Genomic DNA, 15,257 nt, shown 5'->3' on the forward strand with positions numbered 1-15,257 from the left:
TCATGACGACATGTATAAAATTTATTCACAAACTTTTTTTTACAGATAAGGATTATTTATGTCAAAGAGTGTTGCGATCCATTCACATTCCCTGCACTCATCACAAGGGAAAAAAAAGACAACCTGGACTCATTGTTGATGAGCACATTTGAAATTTCTCTATTGCCTCTAGAAAAATACGAGAGCTGCTCAAGCTTTGCAAAAAGAGATTCCTCTGCTTTTCACGCTTTACATCACACCCGAAGCAAGCAAAAATCACATTTCAGTGTTTGTCTTTCCTACCTGATCATTTATACAAAAGTGGTCGGTGACAGTGAAGTACAAGTCAAAAGGAAGCCAAGGACAGAGGGGAAATCGAGTGACGGCGTTTTAGGAGGTGGCATAATGATGTGCGACAGGTGCCACTTAGGGGGAAAGGTTGGACTATCTAATTTTATTTCCAGCAAATGTTTATCTTGGCACAGAAAAGCCTCTTCAAACTGTACCATAAATCAGCCAGCAGCTGCAACACAGCTCTTGATGAATAGTGTTTCTCTGTAATGGACCGGAAAAAAACAACAACAAAAAATGGAACGCTCTCTGATGCCTTCTAGTGTTAGCCTCACACAAAGACCACAACAGCAAACACTCACCACCACCTTTACTCAGGAAATAAAATGCTCATGATTTTCTATTGCTCAATCAGTCAATGTTGTCTTCACAGTACAAGTTTAGCTTATAGAGTGTTTTGCGCTTTTTCTTTCTTAAAGTTCTTGCTGCCAAAAGCACCGCTGATGTTCCCTATTGGGGATGATTGTGAATGTAAACAAAGTAGTGGTCGCCATTGCAGTATTGCAGACCTGAGCTTTGTATTGTCTTCATCTTGGAGTAAGGTAGAGGACAGACAGACAGACGGACGGACGGACGGACAGACGGACAGAGGGAGGGAGAGAAACAGGCCAGGATCAAGACGAGGCGAGGCAGAGGCTGCCGGAGGAAGAGGCCAAGGTGCACAGCGGTGTGGGGGGGACATAGTAGGACGGGTCGGTGAAGGGGAAGAGGAAAAGGAAGAAGAGGAGGACCCCCAACAGGTAAGACGAAAGGACAGTGTGACGATGGGGGTGCTCCAGAGCCGCACTGATGGCGGGGAAACCCATGTAGTTACAGAAGGAGTGGCAGAGTACCGGACCCACCAGGTGACCTGGAAACAAGGGAGACGCACGAGTGGATGGAAACTCACAACCGTCGCGCACACACAACATCCTTGTGAAGATGAAAAAACAGAGACGCCGCCTCGTTTACATTTATTTAATCCACTTCATTTTGTCGTCTTCTGCTATTAATTCTTATTCATAAAATAATAATCGACCTTCAATTATTACTTACTGTTCTTGTTATTCATTTCTCACTTTTCTACTTTTATTGCTCCCTTCTTTGCTACTCATGTGCAATGTTCTGTTTTGTGAGCTACTGAGTTATTGATCTTATTAGTTTTTGGGGGTTTTCACCGCTGTGTATCTGCGCGGGGTGACAGTACTGAACATTTCTTACCTGTTCTCATCAAGACGAAGGCTGTGTAGGCCCCAAACACGGCTGTGTAGGAAAACTGGAACACTGCGGTTGGACGAGACAATGGTTATAAGATTAGCATCGTCGTGTGTCAGAGGATGGGCAGAATATGACTCGCCTGCTGAAAGGACGATTCCTGACAGCGTCCCCTGCCGAAAACGCAGCAGCTCAATCACGTGATGGAAGTGAGCTGCAAGACAACAACAACACGTCTTCGTAAAGTAAAGAGAACTTTTTTGCTCTCTTCTCGGCTCAACTCACCCACTCCAAAGAAGAGCGGGCACGTAAGGATGGCGAGAGCCGGGCCAAAGCAGGGCACCAACATGGGCAGCATGCAGGCCCTGAACACCAGCTCCTCTGTTAACGGAGCCACCACCTGGTTCCTCAACCAGCGCATGTCACTGAAGCACACCACCCAGAAGTACGGGTCTGCGAGACGGAATTGTCTAAACTCAACATGTCAACGTTCCCAGCAAAAAGTCACATGCGCCAACTCACCGAGGGCCACCCGGATGCCGTCCACGAGGCTCCAGGGACAGTCCATAGCCAACTGCGTCAGGGGGCCCAGAAAGAGGACCTACAGTACATTTGAGTTATTTTTAGGTATACTTTTATTTCATTTTAACTTCTATAACACCTGGCTTTCACCTTAGTGGAGTCCCAAAATGGAAATCCCATCTTAACACGCTTTGACGTTTGGACTTGTGCCATCTTACCATGGTCAGCAGTAGAGGAAAGATGACAGCAGGGACAAAGCCTTCAAAGCGGATCCCCATGATCGCCAGAAGTGATGGCCCCATCTGAGATACACACGCAAAGTGATAGAACTGGACCAAGCCACAATAACTCTCCATCTTCAACCCACTTACCCTGATGCCTGTGAATTCCCTCCATGCCCACACAAAAAGAGGCGACGCGCCTGAGACGATTAACACGCTGGTGAACCGCCGCTTGATGACAGTCGGGTGGTCCCTGACAATAAATAAAAAAATAAATAAACAAACAAACAAACAAAAACACACACCCTTTTGATCCCTAGCGGAAGGAAGAAAGTGCTACAGCAGTTTGGACAAAACAACATTCATTTAAAAAATCGCAGTACGTGCGATTCTAATTGAGTTAAGGCTAAAGTGACGCGAAATATCGGTATAATTAAACATTACAAAAAGGCATCGTGGTTTGGAGAAGTACTTTCTACTACTGGCTATTTTAGTGTACTGTTCGGACATCATTTGGGAAGTCAACACACTCACACCATCTAACGACCTACCTGGGCAGCTCACTCCTCCACACGTACAAACTTCCAACGTAAGAGCAGGCGAGCAGCAGACAGGACAACACCGACACTACGGCTATGTTCATACTGCAAGTCAATTACGATCTCCCCCCCGATGTGTCCTGTATCTGATGTTTTTCCATTTCAATCTGAACAGGACATGTTTTCCTCCAACTACGATCGGGCGGCTTTCGTGTCTGAATAAAAATCGGATATGTATCAACGCAAAAAATAGCTGTGAGACCAAATAGAAGATTCAACTCGATCAACTAAACAACGAAGAGGATACGAAAATAGTGCATACGACCTTTTCGGCACATTAGTTGACGTTATTAGCTAAACGGCTACTTTCTCGGACGCTGGTCGATACCGTCATCGGTCTGCTTCCTCTTTGCCTTTGGGCAGTTGACAGCACTGCCACCTGCTGGCCATAAGTGCGCAGCACAATTTTCCGGAAATGGACGGCTGAGTGAGAAATTCTGATCAAATGAAATTATGTAGAGCTGTGAGGAATTTAAAAAACATCCCAAACAATTTTGGTATCATGCTACTTCCAAAAAAAAAAAATACTTTGACGTAAGTTATACTGTATAATAATAATAATAATAATAATAATAATAATAATAATAATAATAATAATAATCGTAATAGTAATAGTAATAATAATAATAATGATAATAATAATAATAAATAATAACGCCCGGGCCCTGAGTTCAGAAAATTGACAAATATATTGATTTTCGTTTTATTGGTTTTATTCAACATGACTTAACTAGAGGTGGCTCAGTGGAGCATTGATTAGCTCGTCCGCATCACAGTTAAGAGGGTGCCGGTTCGATTCCACCTCTAGCCCTCCCCGTGTGGAGTTTGCAGGTTCTCCTTGTGCCTGCGTGAGTTTTCTTCTGCAGGCACTTGTGTTTCCTCTCACTTCCCAAAAACATGCATGGTCGGCTGATTGAGCACTGTGAGTGCGAGTACGGATGGTTGTTCGTCTGTGTGCCCTGTGATTGGTTGGAAATCGGTTTAGGGTGTCCCCCGCCTACTGCCCGATGACCGCTGGGTTAGGCTCAAGCACGCGAAGATAAACAAGCTTTCGGCCGCGTATTTATAAATCGGAATTTACCGACTTCTTTGAACGCAACACCAATTTCCCCATCTCTCCAGGAGAGGAGAGAGTGAGTGAGTGGGCGAACGAGCGAGCGAGCGAGCGAGCGAGCGAGGGGCTCTTGATCCTCACGTCCCTTCTTCCCTCTAGGCGGGACTGACGTGGACTGTCAGGAGCCCCAATTCACAAGGAGGAATTCCAAAGCGTTTTGCGATTCCCGTTGGAAAAGCTCAGCGCGTACGTGAGTCGTTTGACGCGTTTGTTTTTGTGCCACTGTGGCAGAGGGCGTCCGCGAAAGCAAATGGCAGCTCAGCGGCGGCCTGGCTGTCATCGGCTCCATTTGTGCCCGACATTAACGTCGCATTCATGTCTTGTCGCATCCGGAATTGCAGCTGCTCTTTTGGGTGGGGGTGTATGCATGCGCGCGTGCTGATGTTTTTTGGAAACGGAATCCCCAGCGTGCGCGCGCGTGCGTGCGTGGCAGGCCGCTTGTACAAAAACAAAGGAAGCGTCTGCACATGTTAAGCCAGTCAGTCGTAGAAGACTTGTGAAGACAAAAAGCTCACTGGACGCCCTTGTCGTCGTCACAGGCGTTTAATGGCCTATCGATCAAGTGACTCCATCCCTCTCCTCCTCCCCCTTATCATCATCTTTTGAGAATGACGAGGAGGACGTTTTGTGGGCTTGGTCTTGAGGATCAAATGTGCTCAAAACGGCTGATGCTGCTCCTGTCAATGCTCAGGACCACACTGCTGACACGAAGGGCGGAAAATGTGGTTCTTGGCACCTTGAGATACGAGTTGTATGTATTCCTTGGCTTCACCAGCAACCCAAATTTGTATCTCAAATGATCCGTCCCCAGTGAAAAGAAGGGAAATGCTGTCTTTGCTTTTTGCATTTAAGCCAGTGAGGGCTGTTCTTAAGTCAACATAGTTTGCGTGCAAGTCTCTTTGGTTGCGCTTTTCTGTGCAAACTTCAGCAAGGAGTGGCACGACAAAGCCTGAAAATAAAGGAGAAGACTGTTTTTAGTCACAAAGGAGGATCCTGATCACCACGGCAACACCAGGGATGCTTCTCGTGCGATGAAAACTTTGTGACGACAAACGTTTGGGTGTTCTTCTCGTCAGCTTGGCCCTGAAAGTTCAACAAGAGAAATAAACAGCAGCTAGCTTTGACCGAGGTTCCAGCCAATGCGGACATTTCCAAGTCCTCTTACGTACTTGATGACCTTTGACCTTTTACTTGTCTGGCATCCATTTTTTATTACCCAAAGTTTGTTTCTTCAGGCCTGGCGTCTTTTCATCCTGCTAGTCAGCGGTGCGAGAAATGCTGAAATTCGGAGCTTTCCAGAGAAACGAGAATTGTGTGGGAGGCACGTAGCAGTCTTCATCTTACATAATGTGCAACAGACACACATGCACGCTTGATGCTATGAAATGTAAACGCGTTTTCTATTTCCATTCAAGGTCAGGAGAAGTACTATGTCACGTCGTTTGTCACCTGGTTGCAGAGTAAATTTCCACGGCTTGCTTTGTATTTGGGATGGCTTTAACAAAAGAGGACTTTCTGAGTGGCTCTCCTCTTCCTTTGTCTTGTCTATTTCATCCTCCCTTTCCCACCCCCGAGACACGACAGTGGCTTGATTAGAAAAAAGCGTGGCCATCCATCACCCTGGCTGTTGCCGTCGTACGCACACGAGGAAAGCCTTGCAAGGCCGAGCTCGCGCCTCGTCTCCCTCACGCTTCTCCCTTTCCTTTGGTGTTTTTGTGGGGAAACGCACAATCACCTTTTGCCGCCTTCCATCCCTCCTCTCCCCCCACGAGCAGATGGCATTTGTGCAACCATCGTGGGAATAGCAGCATGTCAGCGTCACAAAGGAAGGCTTGGATGCGTTCTTGTCCGGGCTCCTCCTTTGCCCCCCCCCCCTCCAATTTCCAGGCAGGCTAATAAAATGGCCTCCGACTGGCCGTCCTCTGACGGTGAAGATCTTCTCAGCTCTTCTTCATCCAATCGAACATAATAAGAGGTCACCCGTAGTTGCGTTCATGGTCACATTTCGACGTGGTCGCCTTACTGTTGAACAGGAAATCGCGATGACTGTCTGATCGGCTTACAAGGAGGATAAAGTGTCTACCGTCTGTTTGTGGCTCGTCATGCTTCTGAGTGGAGGTGCTGTGCACGGCAGAAGAGACGCTGAGGTGCTGACTGTGTGCCCCTCCTCCTCCCCAGCAGCAGTCCCCGGTGGTGGCCAGTGGGCATGGTTTTGGAGGGTAGCTCCGAGGCACTGTGTCCCCCCCCGTCGCTGGAGCTGCGCCCATCCTGCAACAAGAGCCAGCCCTCGCCCCCTTTGGGCTCCAGCTCTCAGCTTCCGGACGAAGTCTTTCCCGATGACAGGGAGACCGTCACGTACGGCGAGCTCATCGTCTTGGGGTGAGACGCCCAAATTTGTGATTACGGTTTGTCGCTGATGAGGTTCGCTTGTTTAGAGCGCATCCAAATGAGACAATGATTCCAGCTTTTTCGGAGTTTAGCCAGATAAAATTGTTTTCAACTTGCATTGTACAAATTCAACAATAGGGGCCCCCGAGATTGACCTCTGGAGAACTCCTCGGGTCAGAGCTATTTGTTTAAGCAAAACTCCAGAGGTCCATTACGCATCGTAGCCCTTTTTGCAGTGATGTCATGGTGGACACAGGATGGAAATTTGGAACTTGAAAAAAGGTTCAATTACTGTTTGGGACTTGATAGTTTGTGCCATCTTTTGCAGGCACAATGGCTCGCTGGCCAGCGGAGACAAAGGTCGCAGGAGGAGTCGCCTGGCCCTTTATAAGAGACCAAAAGCCAATGGGGTCAAACCTGATGTCATCCACAACATCTCAACACCTCTTGTGTCCAAGGTAACTAACACAACACCCGGAGCATTTTGCTTTTACCAAAGCGGGAAGATTGAAGTTGCCTTGGCTTGAGCACGATGCTGGACGCTTGTTATTTTCTCTGGCAGGCACTCAGCAACAAAAGCCAGCACAGCATCTCATACACGCTCTCTCGTAGCCACTCGGTCATTGTGGAGTACACGCATGACACAAACACCGACATGTTCCAGGTGAGTGTGACAAGCACGCAACGCGTGACGGGAGCGTCCGACAAATCTGAGTGACTCGTCGCATTTGTTTCCCGCCAGATCGGCCGCTCCACGGAGAGCATGATCGATTTTGTGGTGACGGACACATCCGGCGGGGGCGGCGGCTGCGCCGGCGGGGAGGGGGGCGCAGGTCAGTCGGCGCAGAGCACCATCTCCCGTTACGCCTGCCGCATCATGTGCGAGCGCAACGCCCCCTACACGGCCCGCATATACGCCGCCGGCTTTGACTCCTCCAAAAACATCTTCTTGGGGGTGAGTGAGGCATTCTCATGGCCGTGTGATTGCAACTCATTCGCGTCATTGATGAAGATTGATGGCGAAGCCAACTGTGCCTGTACAAATGGCTGCTATCTCATGTCGAAATCAGGATGCGCTCGACTCACTTGGAAATTTCTCCAGTTACGAGCCGTCAATTAATGGATTTTTTGGGGGATTTGACTCGCGATCCGAAGTTTGGCAGTCAACCTTACGCCAAGGAACAGTTTGGTAGCTAGAACTAGTCAACAAAAAGAGGCTTCATCCATTTGTTGAAAGGGTGACACGTGACAGCGGCACTGATCTAATAATAGCTTTCTCAAGTCAGCATGACATCAATCTATGCAAAATTCATCAGAGGCGCACGCACGCACGCACGCACGCAGACGAGCCGCGCCTTTCAATTCTGCGCCAACCATGACATGGCTCTGGTCCCTGCAATTTGTGCACAAAATGTTTTGCTTTGATTGAGAGCTCATTTGAATGAGTTTATTCTCAGGCGTGGGTGAACCTTTCGGCATGAGTCACTACAGCACAGGACTAAATACAAGGGCACCCACCTGTCATCCACCTCCACCATCTTCCCTTCCCATGTTTCCTCCTCACCTTGACGTACATGTTTTCCTCCACCTCTCGGCAGGAACGTGCCGCCAAGTGGAGGACGTCGGACGGCTTGATGGATGGACTGACCACCAACGGCGTGCTGGTCATGCACCCGGCCGGCGACTTTGTATCCGAGCCGGCTCCGGGCGTCTGGAGGGAAATTTCCGTCTGCGGCAATGTCTTTGCCCTGAGGGAGACCCGATCGGCACAGCAGAGGGGAAAATTGGTACGGATTGATGGCAATGTGTGGCGTTAGGAGAGTGTCATAAGCAGGGGCGGAGCTACAAGCTGGTCAGGGCTTGTTTGATATACTTGACAATATAGGAACTATCGAATCCTTCAAATATGGCAAGGTGGTTAACAACAATGTGTCCGATTTATAAGACGTTTTTATTTTCCACTGTGTTGCTTTTATCATCACGTAGCAGTTTGTCTTACGAGCGCGGACCAGCAGGATTTGGACAACCGACGGCTTTCAACTCGCTGATCTTTCCTCGACGCAGGTGGACAACGAGTCCAACACCCTCCAGGACGGCTCCCTGATCGACCTGTGCGGGGCTACGCTGCTGTGGCGGACTCCCAGCGGCCTGCGCCGCACACCCACCCTCAAGCAGCTGGAGTCCCTGCGCCAGGGGCTGAACGCCGCTCGGCCGCAGTGCCCCGTGGGCTTCAACACCCTGGCCTTCCCCAGCTTGGCCCAGCGCGAAATCGTGGACAAGAAACAGCCCTGGGTGTACGTCAACTGCGGCCACGTGCACGGCTACCACAACTGGGGCTACCGCAAGGAGAAAAGCCCCGCTGGGCCAGGGGGCACGGCCCCGGCCCCCACGGGCGAGAGGGAGTGCCCCATGTGCAGGCGGGTGGGACCCTACGTGCCGCTGTGGCTGGGCTGCGAGGGGGGCTTGTATCTGGACGCCGGAGCGCCCACCCATGCTTTCTGCCCCTGCGGCCACGTTTGCTCCCAAAAGACAGCGGCGGGATGGAGTCAGATCCCGCTGCCGCACGGCACGCACGCCTTCCACGCCGCCTGCCCCTTCTGCGGGACCTGGTTGACGGGAGAGCGGGGACACATTAAACTCATCTTCCAAGGCCCCGTCGACTGAAGCCATCATGACGCCGCATCTGAACACATCACTTTGGTTTGCTCCGTCACCACGCTCATATCCCCGAATCATCTTTCTTCATTGAAATCAAAGACAATTCATTTGTTCCAACAATAAAAACAAACAAATGCAATTCCTTTTTAACACGTGAAAGCCAGACTGAGGGACCACGTGGTACATTGTGTGTGTCTGTTTGCAAAATTTGTAAATAAATTATGTGGACATGAGTGTGACACTGATTTGTGTGTCACGAACATCACCAGATGATGTCAAGTTTTGTAAGGTAGGTGCTGATTATGCCGCACAACTTCAAGCTGTACCCCACACGCCCCACCATGCTAAAAATAACTCAAGGTCAGCAGAAGAACAAGAGAGGAAATAAGAGAAAACAACTACCAGGCTCATTTGAATGTATCAATAGTTGTCCAGTGATACATCAAGTAAACAAAAGCTAGTAAGTAAATCTCCTCAGTAGCAGTTGGCATTAAATTATTGCAGTTTGAATCATTTGCTTTAGAAATAAATGCCGTAATTTACATTTTTTAGTCAGGAAATTTTACACATAGGAGGTTAAAGGTCGTTTGAACATCCCTACTTAGTACATCCAAGACCAACTGGGTGGGAGTTAGTGTCAATTGCAAACTTGCGTAATGGTCAAATGGCCTTTAAGTGAAAACAAGATGACTTGTGGGATCACAAATCAAACTAAAGATTCAACAGATTAAAAAAAGCAAGTAACTATGATTCAATGGGTCCAACTATAAAAATGGATAGAAATAAAGAAAACAGGGTTGCTGTGGCAATAGCAGATCTGGTGTTAAAAAACAAAACAAAAAAACAGGACCATTTCTACAAAAAGACAATTTCTATTGTTGAACTTTTTCATCATTTTATTATATAGTTATTTATAATATGTACAGACAAACATTGTCAAAAATCAGCAGTAGACAGCACCAAGTGAACAAGCAAAACAAAAAAGTGACTGACAGGTGCCAGATTTGTGTGTGCATGTACTTGTTTTTTTTCTTGTTTTCTTTTTTTAAACAAGTCCATGAAGATGTGTACAAAAGCCGTGGACGTTACCTGCTTTGAGACACGTGTACAACTACGGAATCAAAGTTTGCGTAAATAATCAATGAAAACGTTAAAATCAGTAGAAGAGCAAGTCGAAACAAGTTAAGCAGTCATCAAAGCACAACATCCACTAAATGTCCGGCACCTGCTGGAATGACACCGGTGTGACAATTGTCCAAATAGGTCAGGAATGTTTTGACTCAGTCCTGCTCCATTACAACATTAACCCACCCAAAAAAGAATTCACATTTATGCTCTTCCTCGCCAATGTCCTCAAACAGAAGCCGCTGCTCTACTCATTTGCAGACGAGTCGAGAGATCATACCTAGTCCGGAAAACCAAGACCAGTCCGTCCCAGAAACGTCCTTATGGTTCAAAAGCATCAGCGAGCCTACAAGTCGAGCTTCTGTTCGGCACTGCACGTCAACGCCAGAGGAAAGACAAATGAGACTTTTTTTGCTATGTAGTCACAACTTTTCAAGGTCCTTGGTCATAAGCCAACATTATCAATACTAGAGCGCACTCAAATAAACAACTAACAGACAAGAGTAAAGAGCAGTTTCAGTTGGACAACATGTCTCAACTTCAGCGACATCATCCTGAGCCTGGCACGGCGGCTCACGCGAGAAACCAAAGTGGAATCGAAGGACTCCAAAGACACACGGAAGATTATCGCAAATGGGAAGACCCCACCGACAGCAATTTGTTTTGCCCTCGTAGTGCAAAGAGCCGAGCCACCACCTGGTTCTGGATGGAAACAAATTCACGAGGCCTTGGATTGGGTTGATACATGCCCAAGCAAATCTTTCCTCTCCAGCAGAAGCGCAAATGTTTGCATGCGCTCGTTGCGGAGAGGACAAGGACAAAAGCGGCCAGATGCTTGCACCTGTGCACTAAGCAGATTTGGGCTGATAAAATGGCGAAGGGGCAGAAAAAAAGAAAAAGGGTGTGGGAGTGTCGTCAAATTGCATTGGAAAAAAAAAAAAGAAGCAACAGACAAGGACCAAGTGGACTTTGCAAAGTGAACAAACCAGCCCCGCCCCCCAACCAACCTTGTGTGAGGATGCCGGGGGCAATCCAAAAAAATCAGATATTCTAGCAAAACAATGTGGCCGGTTCCAGGTCAGATGGAGATGACGGATGGAGGCACACAGAGGAAAGCACAGGGGGGTGGGAATCAATTGACACCAGAGACAGTGGTGAAGGTGGGGAATTAGGCGGGAGTTTGGGCCCCCCTTTAACAGCAGCCTCCCCCCGACTGCCTGACGGGGGTGCTCTCGATTTTCAGATTGGGCCTGTCACCGCCCGCCGTGGCCCCGGGGCCCATGCGCTTCTTGATCTCCGCCGCCATGGTCATGAAGGCCTGTTCCACGTTGGTGGCGTTCTTGGCGCTCGTCTCCAGGAAGGGGATGGACAAAGAGTCGGCAAACTCCTGCCGGAGGGAGAGTAGCAAACGTTGGCGACAACATTCCCAGCGGGTCTCGACTCTGTTTCCATCACTTATTTGAACTGGACTGTGGTACTCTGCTTTCAAACACGTCGTTTTGTTTTTAGTTTTAAATAAGTAACACTTTTCAACAAAAATGCAGCAATGGCACACAGAAATACTTTCTTTAAAATCAGCTGTCATTGTTTTCGGGGGAAATTTTACATATCAAGGAAAGTGAAGGAAAAGTCAAAACACCCTTTGTGGTGCGTGTGAGCCAATAAAGAGAAGAGCGCAACGTGTGGCTGCGGACCCACCTTGGCAGTTGTGTAGTCCACCACTTTCTTTGTGGTCAGGTCACACTTGTTGCCCACCAGAAGCTTGTTGACGTTTTCGCTGGCATATCGGTCGATTTCCTGGAGCCACTGCTTGACGTTACTGTAAGACTCCTGTGACGGTCGTCACGCCTCAAGTTTGTACTTCATAGACCACCAGAGGGCACCAGACAAAGTCTCACTGATCACCTACCTGGTCCGTCACGTCGTACACCACGATGATGCCATGCGCGCCGCGGTAGTAGCTGGAGGTGATAGTGCGAAACCTCTCCTGGCCCGCCGTGTCCCACTGATAAGAGGTACGGGACACGTTAACACGCTAATTAGGCCGCTTGTCGATGTTGGCGGCTGCGTGCATGCTTGCGTACTCACAATCTGCAGTTTGATGGTCTTGCCATCCAACTCGATGGTTCGGATCTTAAAGTCCACCCCAATGGTGCTGATGTAACTCTCCGTGTAGGTGTCATCCTGCAAGGAACGCAAAGATAAGATTAGAAGAACGCTGTTTGCCCGGCTGGTGACACAGGTGCGGCACTCACGGCAAAGCGGAGCAAAAGGCAGGATTTGCCAACTCCGGAGTCCCCAATAAGCAGAAGCTTGAACAGATAGTCGCTGGAAGGAGCAAAACACACCAGTCATCTCCATGCGTTCATTAGCAACGCGGCTACCAACATCGACATTTTATGATCATTCATGGCCAACGATAAAATTAAACAGCGAAACAAACGACAATGTTAGCGATGAGCAATGTTCGTTGTGAAGAAACCAGAGAACAAGTGTGGCATTTACACGCACGCGGAGGAATTCGGTGACAAGAGCGGGTGTGTGTCTCTGTTTCATTTCAGGCTGGTTGCTCAGGCATCAAACATCTGCCACTTGCAGTATCATCTATCCGACCGCTACAGTCGGCTCACCTTCCTCCACCGGGCTTATTATGGACAAGTCAAGTTTTGTTGGAGTCACCTGTTCATTCATTTTGCAGACAAGTATGACTGATGAGGCAATAAACTAACCAACTTAATTTCTCATTGCCTATCGGTGACAGCGACGTATAGTGACAGGCACACAATGCCATACTCTGCCACTAGGTGGCAGACGGGCCAAAGAACTTGTGTGTACCTGTACAGCGGTTGTATTTTATAAAGCACAATAATCGCATACGGAAGCTAATGGGTCAAATTTTCACATCAGTGTACATCAGTTGAAACTGGACCTTCATTAAGTCAAGATTTATAGTTTTTTTTTTCCAGACATTTTTCCTCGATGTAAATTATTGGCTTAGATTCAATGCGGTTTAGAAAACACTTGGGTTGTACGTGTGTTGCGTTTCGTTCTAGTTGTGGCGTCAAATCCTCGCGAGGTAGTCATCTGACACTTCCGGATGAAACGCCCAGTCGGCCAGCGCCGACGTCAAACGAACATGGAATTAACGAGACATTAACGTCAACGACGTAGGACGAGGCAACAGTCGCATAGCAGCGAGCGTGTCCGCTTACGAGGTGAAAGCGAATCGACAGGTCCAAACTTACTATTCGGGATTCATGGTCTCACTGCTGTCGCCGCCTAGACTCGACACTTCCTTTTTTCTTCCGTCCTTGCTTTCCTTCTTTCTTCCTTCCGACTCGGGCAAAATGGCTCGTAGGTTCAGTCGTCGAGGGACTCGAATGAACGTTTTTCGTGCTCCCGTCACCGTTACTCGCTCACCATTTGATCATATAATGCTCATTCCTCGTCGTTGGATTGCGGCCCGGTGATATTTGACGAGTTCTCGCTAGTGTGACGGTGTTAGACTCGCTTTTCCTTCTTTCTGCGACCGTTGGTCAGTCGAAGCCCCAAGTGCCTGATCGCGCATGAGCGGAAGTGACGTAGGTTGACGTGTCGTTACAGACCAAGCGGCCCACGATTTGTAGACATTTATTGACTGCAGAGGTGTCCAACTCATTTTATTCGCGGGCCGCATTGTAGTCATAGCTTCTTTCGGGGGGCCATTATGACGGTCAACCCAAATAAATGTACGAGTACCTCATATTATATACAGTTGAAGCTACAAAACAAACTGACAAATAACTCGTTTTCAAAGCAGACGAGTCAAAACTGGTCAAATATATATATATATATAAAAATATATTAAAAGTGAAGACAATTTGCAATTCAAGTAATGACGTATGAATTTGATGCACAATTTGTCTTCGCGGCCGACCGTATCTGGCCCCCGGGCCTTGAGTTTGACACCTGTGATCTACGGGAACATATACGGTTTGGTTGTTAATCACAATATAAAATCAAGTCCCTTCCGCAATTCCATACACACGATTCCAAAAAGAGTCACTCAAAATATTTTTGAGTAAATTCGTACCAAAATAAACAACTTAAAAAAGTCACAACTATTGCTTTCGTTACTTTAATGTAAAAAACAAACAAACCTGTACTTCACGTACAATATGTAACCACATTATTTGCACAATCAAATGACGGTAGCTGGTGACACAGGTTCGCAAGTTGGTGCATTTGTCTCACAGTTAAGAGGTTATAAATTCGATTCCTCCCTGTGTGGAGTTTGCATGTTCTCCCCTGGGCCTGCATGGATTCGCTCCGGGAACTTCGGTTTCCTTCCATGTCCAAAAAACATGCTTGGCAGGCCGATCGAGTCCTCTAAATTGCCCATAGGTGTGAGTGCGAGTGTGGATGGATGTTTATCTCAGTGTGCCCTGCCATTGGCTGGCAACCGGTTCAGGGAGTCCCCCTACCTTACTGCCTGATGAAGACCGGGATAGGCGCCAACAAGCCTGCCACCCCCGTGGAGACAAGCAGTAGAGATGATGGATGGAAGTTATAAAAGTTTATAATTTAAAAAAATGACTTATAAAACTATTTCAACAAGCAACTGTAATTGATTTTCTTCATGTGGCCATACTGAATGTATATTTTGAATAAAAATTTAAAGCTGGTTTGTCGTTCATTTGTTTTTAGAGATGCAGCACATTTACTTTTAATTCTTTTCTTGGACTCGACTGTTTGACATTTTCACAGTGTTCGTGTTAATCCATTGAGGCAGCAGCTGCAGCCTCCAAGCTTAATGGAGTTGGCCTCCTGGCTGGCCTCCAGGACAGGCAGCAAGGACAAAAGAGCCTTCAGTTTCTCGCCCAGTTCCTTAAAATCGGGCCAATTTGTCTCCCCCTAATCTCAGCATCTCTAGAAATATGCAAAATTCCATCAGTAGCAGTATATACTCGATGGATACTTTATTGGTTTTTTTTTCCAGCAGTTTAGATAATTCATTCATTTCTTGTTATTTTTCCATTATGATTCCATCAGAATTTTTTTTTTCAAAGATGGAAAATGTCTGCCAAACAAATCCACTAGTCTGGTCAAAGGAAACTCAAAGACCTC

At 47.6% G+C, this 15,257-nt stretch overlaps 3 protein-coding genes across 9 annotated transcripts; 1 reads left to right on the forward strand and 2 right to left on the reverse strand.

Annotated features, from left to right (window-relative positions):
• rce1a (Ras converting CAAX endopeptidase 1a) lies at positions 1-3,248 on the reverse strand. 3 transcript variants are annotated; one of them, XM_088377402.1, is made up of 9 exons: positions 3,132-3,248; positions 2,819-3,021; positions 2,418-2,520; positions 2,265-2,348; positions 2,047-2,125; positions 1,810-1,977; positions 1,667-1,738; positions 1,531-1,593; positions 1-1,180 (listed from the first exon to the last, which is right to left on the reverse strand). In XM_088377402.1, exons 2-9 carry the CDS (start codon positions 2,908-2,910, stop codon positions 945-947), a joined length of 897 nt encoding a protein of 298 aa, XP_088233528.1. In that variant the 5' UTR covers positions 2,911-3,021; positions 3,132-3,248; the 3' UTR covers positions 1-944. The 3 variants fall into 3 exon arrangements, with proteins under 3 accessions (XP_088233528.1, XP_088233536.1, XP_088233519.1); XM_088377410.1 differs by having other exon boundaries at positions 1-534; positions 2,819-3,236; XM_088377393.1 differs by having other exon boundaries at positions 2,819-3,236.
• A 729-nt stretch (positions 3,249-3,977) lies between these two features.
• peli3 (pellino E3 ubiquitin protein ligase family member 3) lies at positions 3,978-9,291 on the forward strand. Of its 5 annotated transcripts, none has more exons than XM_088377286.1 (7): positions 3,978-4,166; positions 6,159-6,359; positions 6,697-6,826; positions 6,931-7,032; positions 7,111-7,323; positions 7,967-8,155; positions 8,355-9,291. In XM_088377286.1, exons 2-7 carry the CDS (start codon positions 6,187-6,189, stop codon positions 9,030-9,032), a joined length of 1,485 nt encoding a protein of 494 aa, XP_088233412.1. In that variant the 5' UTR covers positions 3,978-4,166; positions 6,159-6,186; the 3' UTR covers positions 9,033-9,291. The 5 variants fall into 5 exon arrangements, with proteins under 5 accessions (XP_088233412.1, XP_088233416.1, XP_088233402.1 ...); XM_088377290.1 differs by having other exon boundaries at positions 3,979-4,166; positions 6,162-6,359; positions 8,358-9,291; XM_088377276.1 differs by having other exon boundaries at positions 3,980-4,166; positions 6,162-6,359.
• Positions 9,292-9,895: 604 nt separating this feature from the next.
• On the reverse strand, positions 9,896-13,750 carry rab1ba (zRAB1B, member RAS oncogene family a). Its single transcript, XM_088377497.1, has 6 exons — positions 13,397-13,750; positions 12,407-12,479; positions 12,240-12,335; positions 12,061-12,156; positions 11,850-11,981; positions 9,896-11,538 (listed from the first exon to the last, which is right to left on the reverse strand). The coding sequence occupies exons 1-6, from the start codon at positions 13,408-13,410 to the stop codon at positions 11,344-11,346; spliced, it is 606 nt and encodes a 201-aa protein (XP_088233623.1). The 5' UTR covers positions 13,411-13,750; the 3' UTR covers positions 9,896-11,343.
• Between the last annotated feature and the right edge of the window lie 1,507 nt (positions 13,751-15,257).

The sequence above is a fragment of the Syngnathus floridae genome, chromosome 1 (assembly GCF_059516105.1).
Source record: "Syngnathus floridae isolate MCC-2025c chromosome 1, RoL_Sflo_1.0, whole genome shotgun sequence".
NCBI lineage: Eukaryota > Metazoa > Chordata > Actinopteri > Syngnathiformes > Syngnathidae > Syngnathus > Syngnathus floridae.

Excerpts from the sequence above, each read along its gene's own strand:
- rce1a (XM_088377402.1), bottom strand. The coding sequence starts at position 2,910 with ATGAACATAGCCGTAGTGTCGGTGTTGTCCTGTCTGCTGCTCGCCTGC. Across the intron at positions 2,126-2,264 it reads TTCCTCTACTGCTGACCATG|GTCCTCTTTCTGGGCCCCCT; the intron begins GTAAGATGGCAC and ends AATGTACTGTAG. Across the intron at positions 1,181-1,530 it reads CTTCGTCTTGATGAGAACAG|GTCACCTGGTGGGTCCGGTA; the intron begins GTAAGAAATGTT and ends CCTTGTTTCCAG.
- peli3 (XM_088377286.1), top strand. The coding sequence starts at position 6,187 with ATGGTTTTGGAGGGTAGCTCCGAGGCACTGTGTCCCCCCCCGTCGCTG. Across the intron at positions 7,033-7,110 it reads CAAACACCGACATGTTCCAG|ATCGGCCGCTCCACGGAGAG; the intron begins GTGAGTGTGACA and ends GTTTCCCGCCAG. Across the intron at positions 8,156-8,354 it reads CACAGCAGAGGGGAAAATTG|CAGTTTGTCTTACGAGCGCG; the intron begins GTACGGATTGAT and ends ATCATCACGTAG.
- rab1ba (XM_088377497.1), bottom strand. Across the intron at positions 11,982-12,060 it reads TGTACGACGTGACGGACCAG|GAGTCTTACAGTAACGTCAA; the intron begins GTAGGTGATCAG and ends CGACCGTCACAG. Across the intron at positions 11,539-11,849 it reads TGGACTACACAACTGCCAAG|GAGTTTGCCGACTCTTTGTC; the intron begins GTGGGTCCGCAG and ends TCCCTCCGGCAG.